This window comes from Protopterus annectens, chromosome 1.part2, assembly GCF_019279795.1.
Source record: "Protopterus annectens isolate FY-2018-M chromosome 1.part2, PAN1.0, whole genome shotgun sequence".
NCBI classification, from domain to species: domain Eukaryota; kingdom Metazoa; phylum Chordata; order Ceratodontiformes; family Protopteridae; genus Protopterus; species Protopterus annectens.
This window is the reverse complement of record NC_056727.1, coordinates 258,327,772-258,341,793: the sequence shown is the minus strand read 5'-3', so window position 1 is coordinate 258,341,793 and position 14,022 is coordinate 258,327,772. Positions and strand designations below refer to the sequence as shown.

Here is a 14,022-nt window from a genome sequence, read left to right as displayed (position 1 = left end):
AGATAGGGGCTATTCAGCCAGTCCCTGTGTCAGAAAGGGGCGGATTTTATTCTCGCCTGTTCCTAGTACCAAAGAAGGGGAACACGTGGAGACCAATTTTGGATTTATCTATCCTCAACACTTATCTGGACATTCCCAAGTTCAAGATGTTGACGTTACAGCAACTGTTACCTCTGCTGGGCAAGGATCACTGGATGGTAACTTTGGATCTCAAGGAAGCTTACCTTCATGTGCCCATAAGGCTAAGTTGCAGAAAGTATCTCGGTTTGAACTGGAGATTTTCATTATCAGTTCTCTGCATTGCCCTTTGGCTTATCTACTGCCAGAGTATTCACAAAGGTTCTGGCTCCAGTGATAGCTTACTTCAGGCTTCAAGGCATTCAAATTTATCCTTACTTGGACGACTGCCTGATTCTGGCTCAAGAAAAGAACACCTTCTACAGCATCTGGAATATGTCATAGCAGTGCTAAGATGCCTTGGTTATTCTGTGGGGGAAATGAAGTAGAGTCTAATGCCCTCTCTAGACATGTGCTTTCTGGGTGTGAGACTGAATACAGCAGCCCAGATGGCCTTTTAACCCCGGACAAACAAAAGAGTCTGTCACTTTACTTCCATCAACTATCTCATCAGTCCGTGCTGACTGCAAGGACAGTCCTTCAAGCATTAGGGTTCATGGCATCTTGTATTCTGGTGCTTCCCAATGCCAAACTGCATATGAGGAAGCTGCAATGGTATCTCAAAATGTATGGACACAGCACTGCCAAGATTTGGACACTGTCATTCAAATAATACCTTGCCTTCAAAAGGAATTCTTGTGGTGGGCTCAGGAATGTCACCTAAACAAGGGACTCTCTGTGACCCGGCCAGGCGAGTCAGATTTTAACGACAGATGCCTCGGACACTGCTTGGGGAGCTCATCTAAATGGAAAGTGGATACAAGACAAGTGGCCTGCCAGACTACAGCATCTACATATCAACATGAAGGAGATGTTAGCAGTCCAGTTTGCATTGATGGCGTTCAAGGAGTTACTTCTTCCAGGGCAGGTGTTGATTCTGACAGACAACACAACTGTCATGTGGTACATCAACAAGCAAGGGGAACACATTCTTATCCTCTATGCAGGCAAGCAATGATTTTATGGGAGACTGCGTTAAGCCTGCAACTGACTCTTCAAGGTTTCTGCCAGGAGCACAGAACTCCCTAGCAGATGTATTAAGCAGACAAATCATGGATCCCCACGAGTGGAAACTGGATCTTCATGTATTTCAGAAATTGACAGTGTCATGGGGAACTCCAGACATAGATCTGTTCGCTTCTCCACTAAACCACCAGCTGCCAAAGTATTGCACAAAGGGGTTTCATCACACAGCTTGGAAAGTGGATGCTCTGTCTTTCAGTTGGAAAAACCTTCATGTCTATGCTTTTCCACCTCTACCTCTTCTTCCAAAGGTATTACTAAAGGTCAGACAGGACAGGCCAAGGATGATTTTGATAGCTCCAGATTGGCCTCGGCAACACTGGTACCCACTTCTAAGGAGTCTTGTAAAGAAGCCTCCATGGCCTTTACCTCTGATTCCTCATCTGTTATCTCAGAAGGACGGTCATCTGCTCAATGTCAAGCTTCAATCTCTCCATCTCACAGCTTGGCATATTCTGTGTTGAAACATGGAAGGTCTCAGCTTCCTCAACAAGTTTTAAATGTGATTATGGAAGCTAGAAGGCCTAGTACTAGGAGAGTGTAATGGAAGAGATTTTTATTTTGGTGTACAGCAAAGAATTTGGAGATTTCAGAGCCTAATTTGAGTGTGGCTCTTCAATATCTTACTGAGTTATTGGACAAAGGTTTGTCTTTCTCTTCCATAAAGATTCATGCTGCAGCAATTTCAGCTCACTATGATTGTGACCCACCTTTGTTTTCATCCTTTGTTCAAGCAGTTTCTTAGAGGGGCACAGAATATAAGACCCCCACGTAGAGCTCCTACTCCTGCTTGGGATCTCAATTTTGTGTTGGAAAAACTTACTCTACAACCTTTTGAGCCGGCAGCTACTGCTGAATTGAAATATTTGTCATGGAAGACGGCTTTTCTGTTGGCTATTACTTCTGCAAGAAGGGTGTCTGAGTTGCAGGCCCTTATGGCAGTAGAGCCCGTTTTGATTTTCCATAAGGACAGGGTATCATTACGTACTAATCCTTCCTTTATGCCTAAGGTGGTTTCTAGTGTGGCTTTAAACCAAACTATTCATTTGCCTACGTTTTTGCAGATCCTCAAAATAAAGGGGAAAAGATTTTGCACACTTTAGATGTACACAGGCAATTGCGTTATTATTTGAGCAGGACTAAAGATTTTAGGCAGTCTCAGCAGTTACTTGTTTCTTTTGCTTTAAGTTCACAGGGCAAACCTGTGTCAAAACAAACTATTTCTAGGTGGATTGGCTTTTGCATTGCATTTTGTTATTCCCATCATGGCAAAGAGGTTCCAGCTGGGATTAGGCCTCATTCCACTAGGGCTACTGCCACTTCAACAGCATTTCTAAGGGGTGGCAACTAAGGATATTCTGGAAGCAGCTACTTGGAGTTCAGTGCATACTTTCTCTAGGCATTATCACCTGCCTATATACTCTAAGTCTACAGCTGGTTTTGCCACAGCTGTTTTACAAGGCATGTTGTCAGCTCCTGCTACTTTATAATTTGCCAGCCTCCCTTACCTCTGCTTTGGGATTCTACCCAATAGTCAGGACTGCAGCAAGGGAAGAACATAGTACAGTTTTGTACCTACCATAAATGTAGATGTTCGAGGATTCCCTTGCTGCAGTCCAATTTACCTCCCTCCTTCCCTCTGTGTTTCAGGGTGGTTGTGTAGGTGCCTTTACATGCTTATATTTTTGTATATATATTACTGTATATATTGTACATGTTTATTGGTGCAGGTTGTTTTTGGGACTTGTCTTTTTGGGTCTTCTGACATCTGGGGCAAGAAAAGACTGAGGAAATGACGTCGGTCATGCGCATTAGTACCCTGACGTACTGACGTCAGTCTAAGGCGCCATGACCGCTCTGGTATTCGGGCCGACTGGGACGCGGACTATACCCAATAGTCAGGACTGCAGCAAGGGAATCCTCGAACATCTACATTTATGGTAGGTACAAAACTGTACTTTCCACTTTCACACTCTGCCAAGGTTAAAAGGAATGCCAAATCTGCCACCAAATCAATGGACAGAGGCTCAAAGGCAAATTACAGCACTCGTGGACATAAGAGCTATTCAAGAGGTACCAAATGCAGGAGCAAGAACAAGGATTTTACTCAAGACTCTTTCTGGTTCCCAGAAAGGACAAAGCGTGGAGGCCCATTCTGGATCTTTCTTCTCTAAATACTTACCTGGATGTTCCAAAATTCAAAATGTTGACACTACAGCAGCTTCTTCCCATGCTGGGCAAGAAAGCTTGGCTCGTAACATTGGACCTCAAGGAGGCATACCTGCATGTCCCTATCAGACAAAATTGCAGAAGATACCTCAGATTCTTAGCAGGTTCAATGCACTACCAATTCTCTGCACTGCCCTTTGGCTTATCTACTGCGCCCAGGGTCTTTACAAAATGTCTGGCACCAGTAATTGCATTTTGCAGACAAAAAGGAATTCAAATTTACCCATATTTAGACTGCCTTATTCAAGCAGAGAGCAAAGACATTCTTCTAAAGCGTCTGGCGTTTGTAAAAAGACTGCTAATTTGCCTCGGGTACACAGTAAACGAAAAGAAATCAAAACTAGTGCCCTCACAAGAGATAATATTCCTGGGTGCCAGCTTAAATACAACGGCCCAGATGGCTTATCTCACGCCAGACAAGCAAAGACAACTGATTCAATATTTCCAATTAATGGCAACAAAGACTCAACTCCCTGCAAGAAAAATTCTGCAGGCCTTGGGTTACATGGCATCTTGCATACTACTAATTCCATATGCAAAACTGCATATGAGGAAACTACAATGACTACTAATAACTACTACTACTAAAGAGTGTCTGGTCTCAACACTTTCACAGTTTGGAAACAGTAATACCCACTTATTCCTTGCCTTCAACAGGTGTTTCGATGGTGGGCTCAAGCCTGTCACCTCAACAAGGGACAGCCTTTCACTCAACCCACAGCCAGGCAAACACTGACAATACATGCTTCGGATTACGCCTGGGGAGCACACATGGCAGGAAAGTGTATTCAGGGCAAGTGGAATGCAGAACAAAGGCATCTTTACATCAATCAAAAAGAGATGCTAGCTGTACAAAATGCCCTTATAGCTTTCAAGGACCTTCTGCATCCAGGACAACTTCTTCTAAGGACAGACAACACCACAGTTATGTGGTACATAAACAAGCAAGGGGGCACCCATTCATATCCCCTTTGCAGACAAGACATGACCTTGTGGAACACAGCTATAGCCTATCAAGTTCATCTGCAAGCACAATTCCTGCTAGGAGAGAAAAGCTCACTGGCAGACGACTTGAGCAGAAACATCATGGATCCACACGAGTGGAAATTAAATCCACAAATGTTCAGGATGATAACACAAAAATGGTGGAGCCCGGACATAGATCCGTTCGCATCACCAATGAATTGCCAGCTACAGAAATTCTGCACAAGGACTTACCACCCACAAGCATGGAAAGTGGATGCCATCTCATTCAGCTGGAAAAACCTACAAGTATACGCTTTCCCACCTCTGCCTCTATTTTCAAAGGTACTCAGGATCATCTTTGGCCTTTCTTGTCTGGCTTTTATGATTGCCCCAGACTGGCCACGCCAGCACTGGTACCCAATCTTAAAGAACTTGGCACAAGGACCACCATGGATTTTGCCTCCAATCTCACAACTTCTGACTCAGCAAAACAATCAGATACTGCACGGCCAGCTCAAGACTTTAAACCTGGCTGCATGGCAAATTCCTTAGTCAAGCAAACAATGCCTCTCTCCAAAGCTGTTATGGATGTCATTCTGGAGACAAGGAGGCCTAGTACCAGGAAAGCATATTCGGATAAATGGAAGAGATTCTGTGCCTGGAACTAGGTTCACAACCTTGACCCTCTTGTCCCAAATATTCCTCCGATACTACAATACTTGACTGAGATGCTGGACAAGGGCCTCTCCTTTTCATCCATCAAGATCCATGCCTCTGCCGTCTCTGCTAATTACAACACGGATCCAGTTATTTTTTCTCATCCTTTGGTAAAACAGTACCTCAGAGGGGCTAAAAACATAAGACCACCCCGTAGAGCACCAACTCCAACTTGGGATCTCAACTTTGTCTTGGAGAAATTAACTTTACCTCCTTTTGAGCCAGCTAACTCAGCAGACTTAAAATATGTCTCTTGGAAAACTGCTCTGCTCCTGGCAATAACCTCAGCACGAAGAATTTCAGAATTACAGGCACTAATGGCAGTGGAACCCTTCATCATATTCCACCAAGACAGGGTGTCTTTAAGAACAAACCCTAAAGGTGGTATCAAGTGTGGCTCTAAACCAAACTATTCATTTGCCAACTTTTTATCCAAATCCACAGAATAAAGGGGTGAGACTACTGCATTCCTTGTACATACACAGGCAGTTACGCTTCTACTTGGACAAAACTAAAGCTTTCAGAAAAACTGAACAATTGTTTGTATCATATGCTGCAGGAACACAGGGAAAAGCCATTTCAAAACAGACCATTTCAAAATGGATAGGCCATTGCATACGTTTTTGCTATACACATCATAGGAAAACTGCACCTAACAACATTAGGTCTCATTCCACCAGGGCAACAGCCATTTCAACTGCCTACCTCAGAGGAGTACCTACCAAGGACATTTTGGAAGCAGCAACTTGGAGTTCTGTTCATACCTTCACCAAGCATTACCATCTGCCTCTTTACTCTAAATCCAGAGCTGGCTTTGCCACTGCAGGTTCTGCACGGCCTTATAGCCACCCCTAATGCTTTATAGAACCAGCCACCCTACCTCTGCTTTGGGATTCTACCCAAGTGTGATGACTGCAGCAATGTAACACGATGAACATAGTACAGTTTTGTACCTACCATAAATGTAGATGTTAGAGTGTAAACACTGCTGCAGTCCAGGTTACCCTCCCTCCTTCCCCTCTTACTTGCTGTTACTTACACTGGTATTCTACCCTTGCTGCCTATGGGAAGTATTTGCTAGTAACATAAAGTATTTGATTGCTTTTCATATGTATGTTTTATTAGCAATTTACATTGCCTACCTTTTTTGGGGGCACCTGACATCTGGGGCAAGAAAAACTGAAGAAAATGGCGTCGGCTGCATCTTGTATACCCCTGGCGCACTGACGTCAGGGAAGAAGCGACAGCAACCGACGCCGGACCAAGACTTTGGAACTTGGGCCGACTGCGGGACCGCCTGATGGCAGGATAACCCAAGTGTGATGACTGCAGCAGTGTATACACTGGAACATCTACATTTATGGTAGGTACAAAACTGTACTTTCCCTGCAAGGAAATACCTGCAAGCTCTGGGATTCATGGCCTCTTGCATTCTCATGATTCCATGTGCAAAACTGCATATGAGGAAATTGCAATGGTACCTTAAGAACACTTGGTGTCAGCACACACACATGACCTGGATGTGATAATTCCTCTGCTTCCATGTCTGCGGAGAGTTTGTATGGTGGGCAACAGCCTGTCTACAGAACAATGGCATGCCTTTTTGCCCACCCCTGGCCACTTGCCACAGAAGCATCGGACTATGCCTGGGGAGCCCACCTGGATGACAGATGCATACAGGGAAGTTAGAATGCCCAGCAGATGCACCTGCACATAAATTTAACTCATTACATCCGAGTGATGCCTCCGGATGCATCTGCAGTTACCTCCTTCTGCACATCTAGGCGTCGAATATTCCTCGTTCATATTTGCATTAATAATTCCAAAACCATGCTACACACAAGGTATTAAAAAAATGTTATCTTAAGCATATATTATTGATATTTGACCTATGTCAATGAGTAACTGTAAAGTGAGAACTTAATTTTTTAAAGGCTCAAGCCACGCCCACTGGGAGTTACAGGTACACACTCAAAAGAGCTGTATTGGAGGGAATGAGTTAGAGTTGATGGCAGTCCAGCAGGCCTTACTAGCTTTCAAGCATCTTCTTTCTCCAGGGACCCTGCTTGTCAGGACAGACAACACCTCAGTCATGTTGTACATCAACAAGTGGGGAGGGACTCATTCTTGCCTCCTGTGCAGACAGAGCATGCGTCTCTGGTCCATAGCAGCATCCCTGGGCCTGCATCTCCTAGCTCAGTTTCTTCCAGGAAGGCTCAATGTTTTGGCAGACTAGTTGAGCAGACAGACCCTGGATCCTCACGAGTGGCAGCTGAACAGAGCAGTTTTTTACAGCATCATTCAACATTGGGGCACTCTTCAAGTGGATCTCTTTTCCTCTCCAGACAACCATCTTCTACCTCTTTTTTTGCACCAGACAGCATCACAGCATAGCCTGGAAAGTGGATGCTCTGTCCTTCCCTTGGACGCTGCTGTCAGTTTATGCCTTTCCTCCTCTTCCTAGAGTATTATTGAAGATCAGGGACAAGCGACCAAGGACTATTCTCATAGCTCCATACTGGCCCAGGCAGCAGTGGTATCCACTGCTTCACAATCTCTCCCAATTTCCTCCTTTGCAGCCAGATCTTCTGGTTCAGGAAGGGGGAAACATTCTACATCCTCATCTTCAGTCTCTCCATTTGGCAGCATGGCTCATTTTTTGACCCCATCCTTTTCTTCTTCCCTTTCCCAGCAGGTGGTTGACGTGCTGAGGGAGGCCAGGAGGCCTAGCACTAGGAAGTCTTATGCTAGCTAATGGGAAAGATTCTCTCTTTGGATGCAGGCTAGAGGGGAATCTTCTTCTTAGCCTACCCTTCCTGTGATCGTGGAATACCTGGCTGATTTGCTTCAGGGTGTTCTTTATTTTTCCTCTATCAAGATCCATGCTTCAACCATTTCTGCTCATTGTTCTTTTGAGCAACCCATTTCCTCTCCTCCTCTGATGAAAATGTTTCTCAGAGGTGCTTCAACTTAAAACATCCCAGAAGGGCGCCTACTACAGCCTGGGATCTTAATTTTGTTCTAGGGAAACTCACTCTTTCTCCTTTTGAGCCAGCTGCCACTGCAGATTTAAAGTTTCTCTCGTGGATGACTGCCTTCCTCTTGGCTATAACTTCAGCAAGGAGGGTTTTAGAGCTGCATGCTTTGATGGCTGTGGAGCCTTTTCTTATTTTCCATGCAGATAAGGTCTCCCTGAGAACCAACCCCTCCTTTATGCCTAAGTTGGTTTCTAGCCTGACTCTTAATCAGTCCATACACCTTCCTACCTTCTTTCCTAATCCTTGAAATAGAGGTGAAAGGATCCTACATGCTCTTGATGTGCATAGGCAGCTCAGGTTTTACCTGGACAGGACTAAAGACCTTCAGAAATCAGCACAGCTATTGGTCAGCTTTGCCCCTGGAGCCCAAGGTAAGGCTATTTCTAAGCAAACCATTTCTAAATGGATTGCTTATTGTATTACTTTTTGTTATTCCTTTCATGGCAGAGTTCTTCCTCAAGGGGTTAGAACCCACTCAGCAAGAGCAGCTTCCACTTCTGCAGCCTTTTTAAGGTCTGTCCCTACTAAAGACATTTTGGAGGCTGCCACATGGTCTTCTGTTCACACTTTCACAAAGCATTATAATTTGCCTTTGTTTTCAAGAGGCAGGGCAGGGTTTGCCACTGCTGTTCTGCAGGGCATTGTCTCCAATCCTTGAGTCTGTTGGTTCCTCCTCCTTTTTCTCTGGGCTTTGGTAATCAACCCATTGGTTATGACTGCAACAGTGAAACACGATGAACATAGTACAGTTGTGTACACTTACCATAAATGTCGATGTTCAAGTGTATTTGCTGTTGCAGTCCTGCTTTCCTTCCCTCCTTCCCCCTTTTCTCTTTTCCTAAGGTACAGGCTAATTTTGGTTTAAACCTTGTTTTCTGGGAACTTCTGACTGTTATGGCAAGAAAGACTAAGGAAGTGACGTCCGCTGCCTCCTTTTGTATCGGACGCCCTAACATCCTTTACAACCGACAGCCAACGTCATTTTTACTTACCTTTGGTATTCTGGCTGATCAAGGGCGACCGGGAGCCAGATAACCCATTGGTTAGGACTGCAACAGTGAATACACTCGAACATCTACATTTATGGTAAGTGTACACAATTGTACTTTCCGGATGGTTAAGGTTCAGTCCATACCTCTGCTGTTGCTGATGGGCTATTGGATGTGCTCCATAGATCTCCAGTATGTGTACTGTCATGTCAAAATAAACAGATGCTAGGGAGATTTACCCTTCCAGCTGTGAGCCAAGCATTACCAATTCAGATCACTGCCCTTTGGACTCACCACCACCCTCCCCCCAGGTATTTACTAAATGCACGTTATTGGTGGCAGCTCACCTGAAACTGAGGATTCCAGGTCTTTCCATACTTGGACAATTGGCTCTTAACTGCACCAATGCGGTATCAGATTCTTCAAGTCACTCAGTACCAACTACAAACCTTCAACCAGCTAAGAGTTACTGTAAACTTAGCAAAGTCAAAATTGTCTCCTGTGCAGAACATAGTTCATAGGATAGCAAGTGAGCACAATCATGCAGATAGCTGCATTACCCCCACAACGTGTAACATCTCTTAAGACAACAAGTTCAAGCTTTACTGGACACAACCACTCCACCTGCACATTTAGTTCTGAGCCCTAGGATCTATGTTATCAGCCATACTCCCTACTAGTGGCAAGATTCTTCATGCGAGTCCTGTAGTAGACTCTAGTGGTTCAGTGGTCCATCTTATGCCAACCCCTTTCTGTTCCTGTCAGACTAACTCTGATGGTGGATGCTGTTGAATGACCTATACCTGGTAGACCCCCCACAGTAGCCACAGTGATCATGGACGCTTCCCTGTTGGGGTGGGGCATTATCAGGGAAGATTATTCCAAGGCATGTGTTCTGCCACAGAGACCAAGTTGCACATCAACATCCTGGAGATGAGAGCATTCCTTCTAATGTTGCAAGCCTTTCACAACTGCCTTCTTCTGGGGACTGTAGCAATTCATACAGACAACATGACAGTAGTTTGGTACGTCATCAAACTTGGGGAACCCGATCTTACCCAATTTGCAGAGAGGCCATGAAGGTTTGGGAATGGGTGATTTCTTGAACCACTTTCTCATTGCAACGCATATTCCTGGGGAGACCAACGTACTGGCGGACAGACTAAGCAGATCCATTCTGAGTCCCCAAGAGTGGTCCCTGACTCAGTCAGTAGCGAATGAGATATTCGGCCATTGGGGTCAACCTTGCTGCGACATCTTTGCCTCTCCCCTGAAGAACTGCAGCAAGTACTTTGTTCTGACCCCCCTCCCCCAACCAGGGAGTCGCAGAGGGATGCTGTAGTCCATGATTGGCCTCCAGGTCTCCTATATGTTTACTCACCAATACCCCTGATTCCAAAAGTACTACAGAAAGCTAGTAGGTTGAAGAGTAGCTCGAGCATCATCGCCCTCTTCTGGCCTAGTCAAGTGTGGTTTCCATTCCTGCAGTCTCCCATTAAGTATCCTTCATGGATTCTGGATCCCAGATGGGATCTAATTTCCTATCCGTCAGTACAGATGCATCGCAATCTCCGATCCCTCCAGTTGACCACTTGGTTTCTCCACTTCCAGTGATTCTACTCAAGTCCAGGCTAGCTTCCCTGGTCCAGGAGATTATTCTTGCTTCTCAGAAGCCCTCCACAAAAAAGGTTTATAACAGTAAGTGGAAGAGATTCTCAACTTGGGCAGCGGAACAGAATATCTTTCCCTTTTCAACCTCTACTTATGTTCCTGAGTTTACTTTTCCGCGAAGGTGCCAGCTTCTCCACCATAAAGCTGCAATTGGCAGCGATTGCTAATTTTCATGTATGGGGAGATCCTTCTTCCTTTTCCGTCTCTCTCTCTCTCTCTCTCTCTCAATGTCCAAATTATGCAAGGCTTTTATGAAAGGGGTGTTCCTTCTTAGACCCCCTGTTAAGGATTGGTCTCCTCCTTGAGATCTCACCATTGTACTTCAGGGTCTCACTCAGAAGTCCTTTGAACCCACTGATTCCTGCGACTTGAAGCTTCTATCTTGGAAAACCATTTTTCTTGTGGCCATTACTTCAGCAAAAAGTGTGTCTGAACTACAAGCTCTGACATCCAAGCTGCCTTATATTTCCCTTTTTTAGGTCTCTAAGAACCAATCCTGCCTTTATGCCTAAAGTGGCAACTGAGTTGAATATTAATCAATCCATTCATTTACCAGTTTTCTTCCCCAGTCATTCCAATAAGGGAGAATATACGTTATATTTGCTTGATGTTCATAGATGGAACATAGATTATCCAAGCAGCTTTTTGTGTCTTTTTTTCACATAGTCGACTAGTCCAGGCAGCGTCCAAAATCACTCTAGCTAAGTGGTTACTGACTGCATTTCTACTGTCTACTCCTTGAAAGGCATGCAGCTAACTCATCCTCCAAAAGCCTGTTCTACTAGGTTGATGTCTACCTGATCTGCCTTTTCAGTGAGGACCTCTGTTGATGAGATTTGGATGTCTACCTGATCTGCCTTTTCAGTGAGGACCTCTGTTGATGAGATTTGTGCAGCAGCGATGTGGTCCAGGTCACATACATTTGTTTCACATTATGAACTGGGTATTGTCTCCAGGAACAGGGCATCCTTTGGTTCAGTGGTGCTCCAGCATATCCTTCCTTGAGGGCCACCCAAGATTTACATAGCTGGGGACTCTGACCCATCAGTGAGGAAGAATAAAATAGACAACATCAGATTTAGAAGTTATGCACTTACCATAACTTGGCATCTGTGTTGTCCAGTTTCATTCTTCATGTCACACCCATCCTAAGCTGCTGAGAGCTAGCTAGAGGAATTTAGGAACTCACAGGCTCCTGGTTTGAGCTCCAGATTATGGCAGTGTTGTTACCCTAGGTATCCTTATAGATAACTGTCTATAGAGCAGCAAACTCGCTCTGAGGAGTTAGGGGAGAAGTGAGGCATTATGGGAGAGGGAGGAGCTCTAGGCTCGGATCACTAGTCTTGTGAAGCAGCCAAGTCAGATCAGAGATTGGATTCTATGGCCCATCAGTGAGGAAGAACGAAATTGAACAACACTGATGCCAAGTTATAGTAAATACGTAACTTCTGATTTTCTGTATGCAGTAGTATTTACATCTTGGTGGTATAGTGATTGTTGCGAGATTGATGTGCTGTATTCAGTTAACCTTGCTGTTCTGTACTGATCTGATATGCACAATGTTTGTCATTGTGAAAGTCAGTGCTGGACTGAGCTGTTCTGGAATGTAAACTGCGTTCTGTACACATGAAGGAAAATATATGTTCTAAGTGATTTAATGTGAAGGAAGAACAGGGTTATCGAGTACTACTCTTTTGGCCAGTGGTGGTTCTGTTCAGGTTTGAGAATGGAATCTGATGATCATGCTCTCACATTTGATCAGAAATTTGGTGGTCAACCGTACAATGGTTCCCCATATGTTAGACATTTTTATATGCAGTCATGTGGCAGCTCACAAACAGTGTGTGTAACTTACTGTTAATACCTCTCACCATGTGTGAAAACAAGGTACTGCTGCAGCAGTGAAAAAGGAGGGAACTAACACAACAAGACCCATTAACACTATCGCAGGCAAGTATACACAAAGTGGGAGTAATGTATTTTCTGAAACTGAAAACTGAAGAAGGCCAACAAACTTGGTCTCTGCCTGTTTAACATGCACACAGAATAGTACATTGCTCTCTAAATAGAGAGCCAACAGACTAGATGTAGCACACACAGCCAAACAGTCATGCTTTTCTAAGAAAAACAAATAGGGAAACACTTGTACATCCTAGAATGTTGTTATAGTGTCATGATGTGATTAGAGAAAAGGGGAAAATGTTAGATCACTAGCAGGGCAGAGTAGGGAAGATGAAAAAAAATCACTAAGTAGTCGACACTTAATAGTTAATCTTACTATTTGTTTTTAAACCTTGCCTTTATACAGACCAGTGGCGTAAGCGTAAGTGTTCATCAGTAATTGCTAGCTTTTGCAAAACTGATTGTCATTGTTGTGCAGGTGATATTTCCATATAATAAAAATGCCTTACTATAATGTTAATAGGTTGCCTAGTCGTCAGCAAGGGACGGTTAGCTTGCCTGCTGCAGACAGATGTCATGTGATCAAGAAAAGAGCTTAGCCATTAGGCTGTAGATTAGCACTTTTCTCGCAACTCTTTTGAAGAGCAGTCATGGCTGGTGTGGGGAGCAAGCTGGGTAATTAAATGTTTAATAATTTATTTTTATTAGCTAATATTTCTTTGAAATGATTTATAACATGTGCCAGGGTTCATATACATTGATGTAATTATATTAGTGCTTTACTTTTCAAATGTTGGATTATTGTGTCAGTCTAACACTAGTAAGTCTGGCAGAAAGATGCTTGAATATTCTGTGCTGAAACAGCAAGGTAAAATGTACACTTCTCTCTTTTTTTTTTTTTTTTTTTTTTTTTTTTTTTTTTAGTTGATGCTGATGAGATTAAACGGTTAGGAAAACGATTTAAAAAGCTTGACTTGGACAATTCTGGTTCGCTGAGTGTAGAAGAGTTTATGTCTTTACCAGAGCTGCAGCAAAACCCATTAGTACAGCGAGTTATAGATATATTTGATACAGATGGAAATGGTGAAGTTGACTTCAAAGGTAAGAAAAGTTCGTAGAAGTATCATTGTGTTTGTTCAGTACAGTTCTTCTATCAAACCTAGTTGAGCAGTGCATGCCACTTGTCCCTACATTGCCAAAATATTGCAAAGCATGACTGTTTTATGTTGCTTCTAAATAAACATTTATTCATGGTTAAAAATGAAGGCACTTTGATTTTGCTCATCTGTTGCTTAGTTAATGTAATTCAG

The 14,022-nt window shown here is 43.8% G+C and overlaps 1 protein-coding gene across 1 annotated transcript in view; it reads left to right on the top strand.

The window, feature by feature from the left end:
- The window catches only part of PPP3R1 (protein phosphatase 3 regulatory subunit B, alpha), a 715,388-nt gene that overhangs the window by 349,342 nt on the left and 352,024 nt on the right, over positions 1-14,022 (top strand). Inside the window, exon 3 of the mRNA XM_044055966.1 lies at positions 13,637-13,813. Coding sequence (XP_043911901.1) covers positions 13,637-13,813 — 177 coding nt within the window. The remainder of the gene's footprint in view (positions 1-13,636; positions 13,814-14,022) is intronic.